The sequence below is a fragment of the Tachypleus tridentatus genome, chromosome 5 (assembly GCF_004210375.1).
Source record: "Tachypleus tridentatus isolate NWPU-2018 chromosome 5, ASM421037v1, whole genome shotgun sequence".
Taxonomy (NCBI): Eukaryota; Metazoa; Arthropoda; class Merostomata; order Xiphosura; family Limulidae; genus Tachypleus; species Tachypleus tridentatus.
Window position 1 is genome coordinate 23,640,810 of NC_134829.1, and position 18,028 is coordinate 23,658,837.

At 33.4% G+C, this 18,028-nt stretch overlaps 1 protein-coding gene across 2 annotated transcripts in view; it reads left to right on the plus strand.

The window, feature by feature from the left end:
- Window positions 1–4,602: 4,602 nt before the first annotated feature.
- Window positions 4,603–18,028, plus strand: part of hgo (homogentisate 1,2-dioxygenase) — a 39,597-nt gene continuing 26,171 nt past the window's right edge. For both annotated transcript variants that reach the window (XM_076501652.1, XM_076501651.1), the window contains exons 1-5: window positions 4,603–4,753; window positions 6,678–6,749; window positions 10,595–10,683; window positions 13,210–13,315; window positions 13,964–14,023. In XM_076501652.1, the coding sequence (XP_076357767.1) occupies window positions 4,733–4,753; window positions 6,678–6,749; window positions 10,595–10,683; window positions 13,210–13,315; window positions 13,964–14,023 (348 nt within the window). In that variant the 5' untranslated portion in view covers window positions 4,603–4,732. The remainder of the gene's footprint in view (window positions 4,754–6,677; window positions 6,750–10,594; window positions 10,684–13,209; window positions 13,316–13,963; window positions 14,024–18,028) is intronic.

Here is an 18,028-nt window from a genome sequence, read left to right on the forward strand (position 1 = left end):
TAGCAACACCACAGGGATTCGTTGCAAGGAGACATCATACGAACAAGTTATCACACCAGATGGTGCATTACTAATATTTATCTCTTTCATATTATTTCATTTATTGTGTTGTCCTTGTTTTTATAATTAATTACAATAGACGCTTTCTCGGATATTGTAAATAATAACAATACAAAAAACTCAATGTACATTCATGAAATTTTCAATATTTGAAGGTCTATTATGAAATTACTACTTTCTGTTTTTATCTATAACTCGCATATCTGTCGTTTAAAACTACCATTGTTTTAAGTAAATCACTATTTTCAACAAAATCGAAGAGATTTAAATTCTTAAAATCATGAATGTTTAGTTTACTATCTCTATCTTGAAACGCATCTAATATAATATTTTACTCATTTGAGTCAAAGCAACTGTGAAAGGTAGCCAGATAATTTCATGATAATCCAATATCACTCATCACCCACCGCCAACTCTTGGGCTACTCTTTTACTAACGAATATTGTGATTGACCATCACATTATAACGCCTCCACGGCTGAAAGGGCGAGCATGTTTGGTGTGACGGGGATTCGAGCTCCCGACCTTTGGATTACGAGTCGACTGCCTCATCTATGAACTGTTGAGGCCCGGCATGGCCAGGTGGTTAAGGTACTCGACTTGTCATCTGAGGGTCGAGAGTTCGAATTCCTGTCGCACCAAACATGTTTGCCCTTTCAGCCGTGGGAGCGTTATAATGTGACGGTAAATCCCACTATTCGTTGGTAAAAAAGTAGTCCAAGAATTGGCGGTGGGTAGTGATGACTAGCTGCCTTCCCTCTTGTTTTACAGTTTTAAATTAGAGACGGCTAGCGCAGATAGCCCTCGTGTAGCTTTGCGCAAAATTCAAAACAAACCAAATTGATTGAAAACAAGATAGATAGGGCTATCGGTAATGAGCAGTTAAATTACAACACCAATATTTGAAAAAGTATGAAAGGAAATTCACGAAGCTAAAAACAAAATACAAAGAACATCAATAAGAATAGAAATACGTTAATAAAGGACGTCAGTAGCAGAATAAAGCATTTGCAAAGATTAAATTAGCCATACTCCTTTCTAAATCTGATCAAGAATTCCAAACTAAAACTCATTTAATACAAAATATGGAATAGAAACATGTATTTGCTCTACGTCTATTACAATTGATATCGTGCCACTTGTGACTGCAGGAAATTCCTAAGCTACTCTAATCATTTCACAATTTAATTGGCCATTTCAACAGCGTTTCCTTTTCGATAAAGTAATATACTATAATAGGAGAGTATCAAGGCTTAGTTTTAAACAATTTCCAGAGTGTAAAAGTACGATAAGGAACAAGAAGCTATTCATCTTGCCACTTATTTAAAAGGACTTGCTTTAGTAACATTAAGTAACCTTCTAGATGAGAGTCGTAAAAGATATCAGTCTTTGGTAGCTAACTGCCTTATCCAACATCAGGAGAAAGTATTCTGAGCAAAGTTTCAGAATAAGGTTCAGAGGAAACAAGAGTTATTAATCAAACTTGAAGATGGTTTGGAGATGTCTACTCAACTATTTTACTCAAATATTTCACGTAAAATGGTAGATTATTTCGCACATGATCAATTTAAAGAGCCATAATGGACGAGAAAATGGAAATGAGGTTGAAGCAAAGTAGGTCAATATCTTTATGGGAAGCTGTACAATTGGGAATGGAACTTGAATCCATTAATAATGTTACACGTAAACAATTAAAAACACCAACAAGAAGTCAAAAAGTCATCACATTAAGTGGAATTGAAATAACAACTTCCTTTGATAATAATCTGGAAGAATTTAAAGGATGATTAAAAAAAAAACTAGTTAAACAACGCGGAGGCCCGGCATGGCCAGGTGGGTTAAGGCGTTCGACTCGTAATCTGAGGGTCGCGGGTTCGAATCCCTGTCACACCAAACATGATCGCCCTTTCAGCCCTGGGGGCGTTATAAAGTTACGATCAATCCCACTATTCGTTGGTAAAAGAGTATCGCAAAAGTTGACGGTGGGCGATGATGACTAGCTGTCTTCCTTTTAGTCTTACACTGCTAAATTAGGGACGGTTAGCGCAGATAGCTCTCGTGTAGATTTGCGCGAAATTCAAACAAAGAAACAAACGAACACAATGCGGGGAAAACAAGCCTAGAATTGTAGACAGAAACTTTTAGGGAATAACACACTTTCCCTTAAAAAAGGTCAATAAAAGTGAGCTGTAATAATTTTGAGAAGGAGTTGACAGATAAGAACACAACCAGATTAAAGGAATAACAAAGAGCTGATTAGAAATCAAATAAATAAAACTTAGCTGGGTTTATGGTTCAAAGCTCAGCTGGGAATGTTTTACTTGCTCTAAATGAAAAAAAATTCTTTACAAAAACCGTCTAAATGTCCAGGGGTTTATTCATAGAAAACATTGTAGTTTGTTGATCGACACTAATAACGGAGAAAAACTTGTGAAATATAGAAACGACATAAATATGTAAGTTAGGGAAGCTTTCAAGAACAATGAGTGAGTACACCATAGCTAGTAGTAAGAGTAATCGGGCATATTAAATTACTTGATCGATTAGCAGTGGAATTATGTAAGTTTATACACGAAATAGGCATATTATTAGTGAGACATTTTCTTTTGAAATATCGTATTTGAATTTAGAACTACAACCTGTGTCAAAGTATGCGTAGCCGGTAGTAAACGTTATATGAGAAATAAAATAGTTAGATGGACTGAATTTTGTGTTGTTTGATAAAATAATCCAAAAGATAGGATACACTACAACAAAATATTTTATGAATTAAATGATTTTTATTCTGTTATCTTCGTTTGAATTTCGCAAAAAGCAGTGTAAGACTAGAGGGAAGGCAGCTAGTTATCATCACCCGCCGCCAACTCTTGGCTATACTTTTACCAACGAATAGTGGGATTGACCGTCACATTATAACGCCCCCACGGCTGGGAGGGCGACCTGTTACCAGAAGAATAAAAGATATATACTTGTTTTCTAGAGGATATTAAACTTTAATTTCAGTTCATACCACTACTATCTTTTCTAGTTTTTTTTATTGAGTTCGGAACGAACAAATTATAATAACTAATAAAGATAAGAATTAAATATTTTGAATTTTAATTTAAAAAAATGCTGAACATTTTCCTGCAAAAAGATCACACTATTTTTATGAAACTAAATTGTAATAGAATGAACTTCAAGTAAAATGAAATTAATAATAGAGAAAGAGAGCAAACGTATTGAATATTCACTCAAAACAGATCGAAATCTATTTGCGTTTTTAAATACCGAAAGACATGCTGTGGAAAGTGTGGTCTTGAGTGTACTGGGTATACTCACACATAGTTATAATGGAAGTAGATTAAATTAACCTTCGAACAACACCTACTTAAAAAAAGGGAGAGAGAGGAAATAAAAACAGGTTTTGATTTACATTATCCGTGCTTACAAACAGAAAATCTGTTTGTCACTGAATCTCCATTTAAGATCCCTTAAAACTGTGCATATTTGCAACTTAACAAGGTCTTCTGAATAAGCTATATTAACAAAACACTGAGAATGAGTAATAGAAACCTAACATATACCAAAACTAGTCTGTGACAACCACTACTAAACAATCTATACTAGTATTGGCTCTGCATGGCCAGGTGTTTAGGGCGCTAGACTCGTAATCTGAGGATCGCAGATTTGAATCCCCGTCGCACCAAACATACTCATCTTTTAAGCAGTGGGGCATTATAACGTGACAGTAAATCCTATTATTCGTTGGTTAAAGAGTAACGTAAGACTTGGCGGTCGGTGGTGATGATCAGCTGCCTTCCTTCTAGTCTTACACTACTAAATTAGGGACAACTAGCGTTGATAACCCTTGTGTAGCTTTGAGCGAAATTCAAAAAACAAACAAAGAAATTAGCAGTATTAGTACTAGTTTTATGAGTAAATAGATAGCCTGTAGTTTAATATTTATATTATTACACTTTGGTAACTGTAAATTCTAATTGTTTTGACGTTTCCAGCCTCCAGCTTTGCAATCAGAGTTTCAAATGGTCATTTGTGTGTTTTTCTATCAAATTCGATAAACATTTAGCTACTTATACATCGATTTCTATTAATCTAATCTGTAAAATTTAAATTTGTCATCATTTGAAGCAAATCGCATATTCTCAAATTAGGAGTGTGTTAGTTAAGATTCTAAAACAGTTGTTTTCTAAATTAAATAAACAAACTGAAATAAAAAAAATTAAATGTTACATTTGTTTTAGATCAGATTACGAACCAATAACTCATTGAGTTACCAGCTCAGACATAATTTTTTTTCGTATTGTTTATGTAATATTGGATGCTTTCACTTTTTTTATTTTGTGATCTAATATATGTAACACTTCTTCTTTTTGTAGCCATTTGGTTTGAAAATTTATAAATTACTTGTTATACTGTTCACTTATTTGTTACTTTATGTATTTGGTGTTTAAAAAATTTTTGGCCTTTAACATGCTAATAATCACAGCTACACGCTAAATTTACGAACCATACATACTTACTTCAAGTTGCGCAACAGTGACTTTTATATCAATAAACAACCTCCATTTTGATTGCTATTGGCTAATCCACGAAGGCGGAGTCTTCTCAGAGTCTTCTCATAAGGACGAACCTAACTAAAAACCCAGAAAAAGAGATTGAGTGTCGTTGAAATGACTAAGGAACCTTTGCAGGTATGATAATTTTTATGTTCAAAATTTTCTTTAAATTACATATTTCAACAGAGGTTAGATATAGTTAGTAGCATGAAAAACCTTTTTAATTTGCGGACCTCTCAGCTAATCGATGTTTTCGTTTTGAAAAACAAAAAAACAACAAAAAACGTTCCGTTTAGATGAAAAGTTGTATTCTGAAAGTAAATGTTTTGATTCATATAAATTTAATTTTACTAAGATATTGTAAATATATGCCTTAAAATATTTTTTTAAATCTCGGACACGACGCACGGATCCCCTGAAGTACTTTTGCTGACTCCAGTTTGAGAAACGCCGATCTACGACATATGTGACAAAAATAATCTAGTATATTTATTAAGTTTGCTTTATTTTTCCAATAAAATATTAAAATGGTTTTAAACGGTGTTTCCTGAAAAATAGATAAGTTATTTATAATCGGTCATGCTCTGGATTGAATGTAGCTCGGTGGTCAGTGTGCTCGCTGGATTATAGAACTACAGGCCCATCGATCTTGTCCAGTTACTACAAATAATAATAATACATCACGTTTGTATCTATGGGCTGTTCGTGTATTACAAGAAATATGGTCAAATCGAACCATTTGGTCAGACAAAAGTAGTTGAAGAGTTGATGATGGGTACTGTTGACTAGTCTATTTTATATGAAAATTAGAACGATTAGTGCAGACAGCCCTCGTGTTGCTTTGCTCTAAGTTCAGCAGAGTTCGTTAAGCAGACAAAATTTTAAGACCTATTTGCGATTATATATTGACGACAGTACAAAGAACTAATTGCCATATGTCCTCCATTGACACAATGGTATGTATGCGAATTTACAATGCTAGAAACTGGGTTTCGATGCCCGTGGTAGGCAGAACACATATTATTCTATTAGGTAGCCTTGTGCTTAATTTCGAACAATACTGGCTGTTATGTATTCGCGTTTCGTAGGGCTGCTTGAGTAAGGAATGCACGACACAGTTCTCTGACGAAGATAAACTAGCATACTTAACACAAATGACCTTGACTGTAGAAATTCTTTACTTGAGACTTAAAAGAAAAATAGTCGCCAATAAACAAAAACATATGAATATTTAAAAAGTGCTTTAATCTTCACTTTAGCGTGTTAGTAAAATAGCAAAATAAAATAAACACGAACTCAAGTTTATGACTGTATTTCAGAAGTTGGACTGATTTAGCAATATTAAAGTTGTTTTTCCATGCCTTCTTCCTCAAATTCCAGTGGTTCAGTGATAACCTTAAAGGCATTTACGCTTTCAAAAGACTGGTTTTTCGTTACCCCTGGTGAGCAAAGTGCATATAGCGCCTAAACGCAAACAAGTTATGCTAGATATTAATAAAGCTCATATCAAATCTTATTTATCACAGGAATGTTATAAACTGAGATTAAATATCATTTATTATTCAGATATCTATATCTTCTTTCTCTGTCTTCGTAACTATTTATATTACTATCAGCTCATAATTAATATTTACAGTTCGAGAAATATAATTAATACATAAAACTAATTCAGGTCTAACTGAGGCTCTTCGAATAGTAAAGCGTCATGAAGTTTTATAAAAAGTTTAACATTGTTCTAAATGCGCGATTCAGTGAACATGTTCAAAAGATTTTACCTTTTTCCTTGCAAATAGTGAATCCTATCAATAAGTAAATTATTTGCTTTATTGTGTAAACAAAAATAATAATTCATCACCGTCTTTTATACGTAATCCCAGGGAAAGGCTTAGTTCATTAAAATTTGTTTTACCCCCGAAAACTGAGTGTTATAAATATGAAAATGATTTTATTTATTATATGAATAATAATAATAACATTTCCTCATTATCTTTTCTTTGTAATCCAAAGACAGAGGCATGAAGAATAACAGGCTGTTTTATTATTTTTTCTTTTGTTCCAGTATCTTCGCGGATTCCGGAACGAATTTCATTCTGAAGATCCGAGGTGTCCTGGATCTTTGCCAACAAAACAGGTTGGTATATTTATATTCTAGATTTATCACATGAGGAGGAATGGGTGGATCTGCTGAACATATATGGTGATTATTGCTTAATGTAAAGTTCAAATTATGTGTTAAGTTTTGTAGTTTTTTGTTTTTTTTTTAAATTTCGGGCAAAGCTACTCAAGGGCTATCTGCGCTAAGTTTTATAGACGAGATGCATGTGAATATGTATATATGATTCGGTAAAAATTTTTCTAGTTCATACTACGAGCTTATATTTGATGCCCCGAAGTGGCAGAGTGATATGTGTGCGGACTTACAACGCTAGAAACCGGGTGTAGATACCCGTGGTGGGCAGAGCACAGATAGCTCATTGTTTAGCTTTGGGCTTAACTTCAAACAAACAATAAAAAATGCAAATGTATGAGAGCAATTTAATTTTATCATTCAGTATAATGTGGGTTAAATACAATTCTAAAAGTATTTTCATGGATAATCATTGAAATTTTATTTCTGTCGCCTATTTATCAATTACATTTGCTATTACAACACCGTATTGTGCACGTGTTATAGAAATTTGTTCACCAAAAAACAAATACAAAAGCAAACGAAAACTTGTTATTCAGCCTATTTTGTCAATACGCTTAAAAGAGCAGTTAATTAAGCGTAGGTTTAAACTATTGCACAGTACATTGAGTTTTAGTCACTGGTTAAATTATAGAACTATATAATTAAATCGGAGTGGGCTAAATGACAAAATGTATATAGATATAAGTGTGTGTTGAAATCATAGGACGAAATATGCAACTATGCCTTTATGCACAGTGGACATCGGTAATAAATCGTTTTCAGGAAATACAAAATTGTTCGTTTGTTTTGGAATTTCACGCAAAGCTACACGGGGGCTATCTTCGCTAGTCGTCCCTAATTTAGCAGTGTAAGACTAGAGGGAAGGCAGCTAGTCATCACCACCCGCCGCCAACTCTTGGGCTACTCTTTTACTAACTAATAGTGGGATCGACCGTACATTATAACGCCCCCACGGCTAAAAGGGCGAGCATGTTTGGTGCGACGGGGATTCGAACCCGTGGCCCTCAGATGAGGAATCGAACGCCTTAACCCACTTGGCCATGCCGAGCCGAAGTACAAAATACCTACCTTGATTTCATAATTATGACAATAGTACGGGCATGGACACTATATGTTTTATGCCCCATAAGGGTAAAAGTAAAATTTTAAAATTATGTTTTCCGTAGTTTTCTGGTTATACACAGAGAGATGCTAACGTGAATTATTAACTTTCTTTAAGTGCCGAACAGCGCTCGGTGGAGTCCAATCCCTTAGTTATTTGATTATCTCATGTAATATCAACGTTGTTTTCAATTGCTGAACGAGTGTTTCGTGTCAGCGAATCGTATGGTAGTTACTAATAGAATCGTTCTTGATCACTAACTATTGGCTATCTGATATGACAAGAACCAATCATTGTTTTCTTGTGTAAAGAACTTGAATGTTTAATAATATACAATTGTAATGTATAGGGTTGGGAGAGCAGGTTCTAGACAGATTTAATCCAGTTATAACAGGTATTGGGTACAGATGAGAAGTTTATTTATTTACGTTTTATTTATTTATTTACGTTTGTCACTCGAGTATACTTCTCATTTTGTTCACTCACTAAATGAGGAAAGTTAGTGTTTGTGTAGCGCTGGTTCCACTATTTAAGATGTAAAGGGTTTTCATAGATTTGGTACTGAAAAGAAGCAAGACCTTGGATTTCATGCAGTATATTTTATATAGTTTAATGTAATTTTAGGCTTAACTCGGGGTACCTTCCATTCAGTGTTTTATTTTAACTTGTAAGGGAGAATTACACGCACCGACATGAACATTTTAGTTTTTATTAAAGGTTTTGTTTCCTCTGTCAGTTGCACATATATGAGCTCTTATCCTACTGTTAATTGTGTTATTATTCATTAGCATTTTAACTTGATATATTTGATTAAATATTTGTTTTCTATGCAAATTTGTGCCTTTTTCGTTTTTTGTGATCTATCTGTTGCAACTCATTGGGAAACATGCACTGAATCTAAAGTGCGAGAGTTCCTTGTTATACGTAAGCCTAACTAAAGTACGGGAATTACTTTTTATTAACATGGCTGATTACTTTGTTTTGCTGGTAATTTTAGAAATATCACAGTAGTAAACAATTTTTTTCGACGCAATTTCTGATGTATTTGAGTTAAAAATTATTCCGTTTTGTTCTATGTTTGAAATATTTTGTATGGCCTAGCGCGTTAAGACGTGCGCTTCGTAATCTGAGGGTCGCGGGTTCGCGCCCGAGTCGCGCCAAACATGCTCGCCCTACCAGCCGTGGGGGCGTTATAATGTGACGGTCAATCCCACTTTTCGTTGGTAAAAGAGTAGCCCAAGAGTTGGCGGTGGGTGGTGATGACTAGCTGCCTTCCCTCTAGTCTTACACTGCTAAATTAGGGACGGCTAGCACAGATAGCCCTCGAGTAGCTTTGTGCGAAATTTCAAAACAAAACGAAATATTTTGTTTTTCTTTCATTCGTTTGCCTTTTCTGCTAGTTTATAAGTTTAACTACGTCTTCATGCATGTGATACATAAGTACAATAGGTGGGACATGTGAAGAAAATTATGGTCGAAAGCTGGTTCAAAATATATCTTCACTAAGACCTAATTCACAGAAGATGCATATGAATACGAATTGAGGTAGTTGGTTATTTTACTGAATAATTGAAAACCAAAGTAAGGGGTTTTAAAGTGTAAGAATAATAAAATACCACAGAAAGAAAGGATGAAAGAATATTAATACATAATCAAAACTGATTTAAGATTAACATATCTAATAATTAACTCTATAAACCTAATACATTATTTTTAACAACCTTTCTATGGAGATTGAGTTAGACATACTAAAACGATTCTGGAACCTTAACTAGTCATTACAGGCCATGTGATTACATTTGGTCATACTCGATCTGATGACTGTGCATATTTTCAGTAGCCGTGAGACATAGTCTTTATTACAAAATGCTCAGTTGTAAAACATAATTTTCTAAAGCTCACTCTACCTTCCTGAAGAATTTTCATAAACCTTCTGAAGTATAATAATGTCCAGAACTATTTTCAACAATTTAACTCACAGACATCCGTAGTTACTTGGATCCAGCTAGTTGGCTGATATATTTTTGTGTGGAACAGCATGAATACCTCTTGTTTCATTCTCCATCTGCTTGAGGTATGCAAAGATTGAACAACTTGGTCGTAGAAGTGTAGTGTTTCATTTGAATATACCACAGAATCATCTTGTGTATGCTTATGTCACTTACCATGGAGAAATTCTTTCAGAATGTATAATACTTTTACCTGTTAGAAAGTGGACGGCTTTTGCCATTGGCCCTTGCGTTTTGGGGTTCTCACTTGTTAATTTTCTTATTATGACTGAAGAAGTTCGACTTGTTTCAGGTCTTTTTATGAATAGTCTTGGTACCACTAGTTGTTTCCAATACCATTAAAAACATTGGGTATATTTTCCTGTCTTGGAAGTTTATATTGGACGAATGGCCTTTTCGTCACTCGATATATCTGACGTAGTATGGTTGACTGTTCATCGTTTTGTTCTAAGAGTGTAAATTTACTAGCTCCAAAATATTTTTTTTAGATTTTTTAAAAAAAAAGAACGCGGAAAAATAACACCTCAAAAATAATTTTTAAAAAATCTTGTCTCCAGGAAAGTATATATCAAACTTACAAACGTTTGCTATTTAAATCTAGTAAATCCATTATATGTCTTACGATGTTTTTTCTAATATTATTCAGTAATTCATGTATTTTTTTTTTTTTTTAGAATAGCCCTCAACGTTGTCCGTACGGGCTGTATCCTGAACAACTGTCTGGGACTTCTTTTACTTCTCCTAGAGAGACAAACAGTCGCAGGTTATACATTTTACTTTCTGGTTAAGCATCTTCAAATTGAGTTTGAAGTTTCTTAAACGTTCAGATTTTGAATTAGTAAATACCTTATCTAACTTATTAACTTCTCAGTTCCTTAAAGTCAGTTTTGTTTAACTGTTCTAACTAATTATGATTTAAAACCTTTAAAAAAAGAGGAATCCCGAAGAACCACAGCTCAGAATTGTGTCATAAAACTAAAGCTGAACCACAGCTCAGAATGGTGTCATAAAACTAAAGCTGAACCACAGCTCAGAATGGTGTCATAAAACTAGAGCTGAACCACAGCTTGGAATGGTGTCATAAAACTAAAGCTGAACCACAGCTCAGAATGGTGTCATAAAACTAAAGCTGAACCACAGCTCAGAACTGTCTTATAAAAGTTTAATCAGAACTCAGAACGATGGCTTAAAACTCAACCACAGTTCAGAATGGTGCCATAAATCTAAATATGTGAACTTATTACTTATTATCATGAAATACATGTTGGCCTTCTAAATCAGTTTAAGGTTATTTAAATTCAGTATCTATTTCAACATAAAAAACATATTATCTAAAGCGCAATTAGACTGCCCTGTGGGCTTTTCTCGGGAACAGACTGTACAATTACATTAAAATAGTAATATTGTAATGTATTCTTATTTTTATTGCTGTACATTACAATGTTGCCTCAATTTTCGATTCTAACTTGCCCTGCGTGTGTATGGTATTTCCATTTTTGTGGCCTAGTCGTTTCTATAACTTAGCCGTTTTTTTATATTGATAAAGCTTTTGCTATACCTTGCATGTATTTTTATCGTAACACGTGGTACATACAGCGCTACCTGAACTACGTGTTCAATATTAGTGGTTTTGGTTGTTTGTGAAACAGTAGATCAGCCAATGATAGAATATATTTCATGTGTAACTGCTCCTGCCTATATCAGACGTGGCGGATTTTCGGTTTTATCTCCAAATGAAGCCACATCATACAGCTGAAAAATTCGTGACATGTTTGTAAATGAATCGGAGTCTTGTAACAAAGTAACAGTACAATAAACAAAGTATTTTAGGTTTAATTGTAACCTAGGAAACATTGTAGGTTTAATTGTAACCTAGGACACATTGTTTTTGTTGATTTTGAATTTCTGCATATAAATGCTCCCATTAGAAACATGAATAAACAATTTGATATAAACGTTACAGTAGATGTATTTCCTGGTTTATTCTGTTGTTGACGAACAAATGGAATATCGTGGAAGTTTGATATTGTGTAGCTTAGATACAATGTCTTAAAAATCACCACATTTTTTGGAAAGTACTGTAGAGAAAAAAGGAGAAACATGTTTTTGCCTTAGCGATTTTTTATTTGTCAGGTATTTAATTCTGTTCACATCTGACCAAAGGTTGTTTTAAACGGAACATTATAAATGGAACGATGACATAGTTCAAGTGTGTCAACCTTCCAGAAAACAGCAGGCTGTCTGCGTAGAGGTTCTCTTTCAGCCAATTTTTTATATAACTGTTCTTCTCTGTATCGGAGAAGGAAATGAACAAATATTGAAACATAAATCTATTTGTTCCATCAAGAGATTCTTCATGACTCTTTTGTTATGAAAAAATGTACAATAATAACATAATCCAACTGTTTCTGTGCATAGTTGAATTTTTTTCCGTTTAGTAACATTTTTGTTAAAGAAAAATATATAAATAAACATTATTTTACCAGTAAAAAATATATATTAGAAGTATTATTGCGTGTCATACGAATTTTATTATTCTTTTTGAAACTCTCATGTTGTTTTCCAGTATCTTTTTTTGTTTCATAATTTTCGCACGAAGGTATACAAAATTGCGGTACCACTACAAAGGAAATATTCACACATTTCTCGATCTGGACTTTGTCAGTTCTCCCGTTGATTTTAACTCCGTCTTAATCAGGATTCTTTTCTTGATTTCTGCTCTTTACTCCAGCAGCCAGATGGTTAACGGACAAGAAGCTGGCCAGTTTTAGTGTTAATACTTTCAACGCGATGAATAAAATTTGTTTGTGTATCCACTAGTGTTTATTTGTTTTCTTTTGACGTCCGTATTCAGTTCATTTTTTACATGACGTTTCCTTTACACGTTTTCCAGAGCGGTGTCTTTCTCAGTTCTAAAATGACAAACTAGGATGTGAGAAACTCTACAACAGTGGGGACCTTCAACTCTTGGAATGCTCTTATTTGTTCGAATAGATTTATTTGATTGTCACGCGTATAAAGCATCTATTGCTCCAAAGCTCTCAGAACATCTTTAGGTAATGGGAAACGAACCACAAGTATCCACAATCCAAGCACATAAATCTCTAGGCTTCTATATATATATATACGTTAGTTTGTCAAAACAACATAATACATCATGTTTATATCTGTTATCAAAAATGCTTCAATATACAATAACGTTTTGATTTTCTTCTATTGTAAATAATTTAATTTGCAATCATTTCTCATTAGGCCTATGAACATACTAATACAGTTTTTCTTTTTACAGCTGGTTCTACCGGATCCGTCCTTCAGTTCTGCATACACCATTCAAGAAACTTCCTCTTGGCAACTTATCAACAAACTGGGAGATTTTTGAGCCAAATCCAAATCAGGTTATTATTTGAGCAAGATACTAACCTTGTTTGTAGTTCATTATTACCTAAAGATTTATTATTTTTCACGAGTTTGATTTTGTAATAACATACAGTTGGTTTTACTTTGGCTTTTATAGAAATTGTTTTTCTGAATTATAATTTTTTTTTTATTTTACTTTTCAAACTTTTATTAATAATTATTGTTTCAGGTATTTGTTTATTATTGTAACTATCGATGATTATCAATGATTAAAATTTTAACAAAATTTGATTTTTGTTAATATATTTAATATATTGGATATAAAGATTACCATATGACGAAAAAATTACAACAAGGGGCTTAAATTACAAACTTAGGAAATTATGATTTTTTTGCATACTTATTTATACCAACTTTACAATAATTAGTACTATGTTTTTCCTTTGTATTTAAACACTACATAGTTTATCATATTTATTTATAACACCTTCTATAGCATTCGGACTCTTATGTTTATAGGTAATACATTTATAATACCTTTTCTTATATCTATGTTCTATGTGTACAAGTAATAACATATGCACAGCCATCTTTATCTTTTACGCTTTTTTGAACATTTATTAAACTGACATATGTCAGTAAGATTAATGTGAAATAAGACAAGTGCCTTATGATTTTGTTTTCAGCTCAAATGGGATCCTTTTGACATACCATGCGTTGGAGATAAAAAAGTGGACTTTGTTCAGGTCAGGGCACTTTTGATTAATTGGTTTGGTTTTAATGTAAATGTATGTACGTATATATTATTGAAAAAAAATAGTTATTTATGAGAAAGTTCAACAGAGGATTGTTAGGACTATTAGGTTAATCAAATAATTACGTAACGGAACATATTTAAAACAAACTATATCTGGAAAGGATACCAATGTAAATATATTTTTATGCTAAGAAGTTAGTGTAATTTATGAGATACGACTAACATGTATTTATGTACAAAAGTATATATGCGTGTTATAAAACATGTTGTCAGATAACGGAATTTTCAAATCCACTATATTTCCTACAAAAAGCAAATAAAGCACCACCTTGAGTACCAAACGAATAATGGATTAACGGGACTTAACAAAGAATTAACAACACAAATAAAATTATACGTAACACTAGATAACACTTAAGAAATAACAATGCTCGTAACAGCAAAATATCATTAATTCTGATTAAACATGACTTAAAAACGTGGAAAAATATTAACAAATTTCAAAATTAGTTGAATGTGATATTAATGTGAAAAACAAATGTGAATTATAGGGTTAACTGTGTCTTCCAAAAATAATCTTAAAAAATACCTCTTAAAATACAAATTACGTAAAGTTAGGTGTTACATAAGAAATATGGTGTTTATTGCTTTTGTTATCTTCTTTTTCTTTTCCTGCCCACCCCTCGCTAGTACAGCGGTAAGTCGACGGATTTACAACACTAAAATCAGCGGTTCGATTCCACTCGGTGGGCTCAGTGGATAGCTCGATGTGGTTTCCTAAAAGAAAACACACACGCCCACACACTTTTTGTATTCCTTTCACTCGTCTAGTTGTAGTTTTGTGCCACTTATTTGATTTATTGTAATTATTTATACTGTTAGACAAGTTCTTTTTTGTTCAGTAACAGGAAGTCCAGTCCTCTTAACGAAGAAACAAGGCTTACTTGTTCAATTCCCATGTCCAGAATAGCAAACGTTCAGCGGTATAACTACTTCACAATAAATTGCATCTCATACAAATTTCAGTTACTTGCTAATTTTGTTTATTTACTTCTTCGTGGGAACATAAATTCAGTATCCAAAGCACTGAACTAACTGGCTTGCTGGAAGTAACAGACAAACTGAATAAATCATGCACCCTTTAACCGAGGAACAAACTATTTAATACAACTCGGTCAAACAGCCTTAACAAACAATTTTAACCTAATTCGCCTCTTGCATATACATCAACTTACTTCCTATACTTTAGAAAGGTTTCAGATATTTCATCTTTTTATTCTTTCAATTAAACAGTAAAAAGCTTTCTAGAAACGTCTAGACTAATAAACAGAGACTAGATAACTGTCATTCATTCTTGGACTGGGAGGCCCCTTAAACAGTCTTATATGCTTCTATTAACTATAGTCTTCCATAATCAGGAGGGAAGAAAATCTTTACAATTAACAACATTAGTGTACATAATCAGTGCAGTCATTAATTATTATTAAAATATGTAAAAACTTGAAATGCATTCACAATTTTGGTTAAAAAATAAAATTTGCTTTGTTCACTCACTTGTGTTAATGCCCTTGTCATCGAATCGTTTTGGTGGTTTTATTTTTCTTGGTTTACAGGATAATTCCTGTTGTTATTACTAATTGCTTCTTGTATTTTAGTTAATTTACTTTAGCTAGATGGTTTTATTTATTGGTGTTTCTGTCCTCGATGATATACATTACAAGTGATCTTGACGGAAACTTCGAGCTGTTCAACAGGTTTGTTTACCTTTGAAGTCAGTTACCTTTTTATTACCGTCTTTCTTCCAAATATGATCATAGTGGAAGACCTTTGACTTGGACCATCTGTCTTCTTGTGTTCTGTAAACTAAATATTTAATTCTTTTGGCTACAGCATAGAGACTTCCTAAAAGCTTCTTAACTTTGGAAATAGTTCGTTCTTGCCACATGAAATGTACAGTCGTACCATTTCACTACTAACGTTGCATAAATCGTTTTATTTATGGTTCCTTTTACACACAACACAATTTATAAAATCTCTCTACAGATTTCTGATATCCATAGTGGCCCGGCATGGCCAGGTGGGTTAAGGCATTCGACTTGTATTCCCCGTCTCACCAAACATGCTTGTCCTTTCAGCCGTGGGGGCGTTATAATGTTACGATCAATTCCACTATTCGCTGGTAAAAGAGTAGCCCAAGAGTTGGCAGTGGGTTGTGATGACTAGTTGCCTTTCCTCTAGTCTTACACTACTAAATTAGGGACGGCTAGCACAGATGGCCCTTGAGTAGCTTTGCGCGAAATTCAAAACAAACAAACAAACAAGCTGTGCATTTTTTATTTTCCAGCATAACTTCTGTTTATGTTATATTCTAATTCGTAACATAATAGGCTTTTTTATAGGCATAATGAAGCTAATTGTAGGCAGTGCATCTTTGTGTTTGGAGTGTATTGAACCACTGTCTCCTATGTGGTTATTCTTCAAATTTTTGTCCTTATACGCAATTATCAAAACGATTCAAAGGTGTAACAACAGAGATATTGTGCTTGTGATAACACTGTTGTCACTCCAAAATCACTGGCTTCTGTATATCTTACGAATGGACCTTGTTGAGTAATACTATGTTTTTCAAGTAGTCTGTGTGGAATACAAGCTACGTCAGACAAGTATTTTACAAAATGACGATATTATGATCACAATTAAAAAAATAATATTACTTCTTGCAAGTTTCTTGTTGTTACCCACTTCTGGACGGATTCAATCTTTGTTGGGGCTGTAGACACCCCTTCTTCTTTGCTGATTAAATGTTCCAAAAGAGTCACCACTCCACAAAACAGTTCACATTTCTTGAAATTCAGCTTAAGTTTCCATTTCTGAACTTTATTCGTTACGTTCAGATAATTCTTGTTTTGTAATGTTTACTTAACCCTTTATCACCCCTTCAATCTGGCTAGGCTCTTGGACTTATCATGAGGATATCGTTTCCTTTCTTGTTATCATTATCCACTGTTTCTTTGTTCACTTCTTCCATTTTGAGTTAAGTTATTCTTAATTCTTTGAACTCTTTTTTTTCTTCTTTTTTTAGTTCACATCATATGAATTTGTGTTGTTTACGTTTCATTTCATCTGACAAACCCATCATTCCTAGATGGAACTTTTTGTTTTCTGTTAAAGTAGATTTCGGTTGTGTGCCCAACATGTGGACAATGTTCTCTTGCCTATTTTCTTAATATCGTGACAATATTTCGGGCTCCCTGTTTCATACTTCATAAGATCTGTGAAATAGAAGTGAAATTAGGATAGCGCAGCTCTGAGGGAGAGCTTTTCAGCTTTTGAGAATTTGGATTGCTTATTGGCAACGTTGCTGAATCCTGTTTTTCTTAAGTTTATGGAGAAATTGATTCCAAATATTGATAGGCTGGGTTAAGTTTTGGTTTACTGAGTTTTATTATGAGAGATTTTAAAAACTTTTCTATGTTTTTGGTGTTTAGTAGTATTTAAAATTTGATCTTTATTCTTAACGATAGTTGGCTCTTCCACGACTTTAGTGTTGACCATAAACCGAGATGCAACGTCAGAACGACATATAAAGTAACAATATAACAATCACCAAAGTTTCACCAACTTAGTTGACAGTTGTATCTTTAATGTGTTAATTCTATAGTTTTACCAGGCAAAAACAACGAATTATAAAGAAATTACGAGTGATAACTGTATAGTTATTGTTATAAACAAGAGTCATGTAAATATGACAAAACATTTTTAGAGATTCACAGATACAAAAGTAATTCTCAAATGGTAGTTGGGAACAAACAGTTTTCAATTTTTACTGCTGCTCCTACATTTAATAATGGCTGTTCTAAGTAATAAGTAGGCCTGCGAATTTAAACTTCATAAAAGTTGCTTAGGTTTTAATAACGGATTTTCCATAATTCAGCTGTGTAAATGTAGAAAATAATATTCATTTTTTTATCATTTAAGAGCACACCAGTTGCAT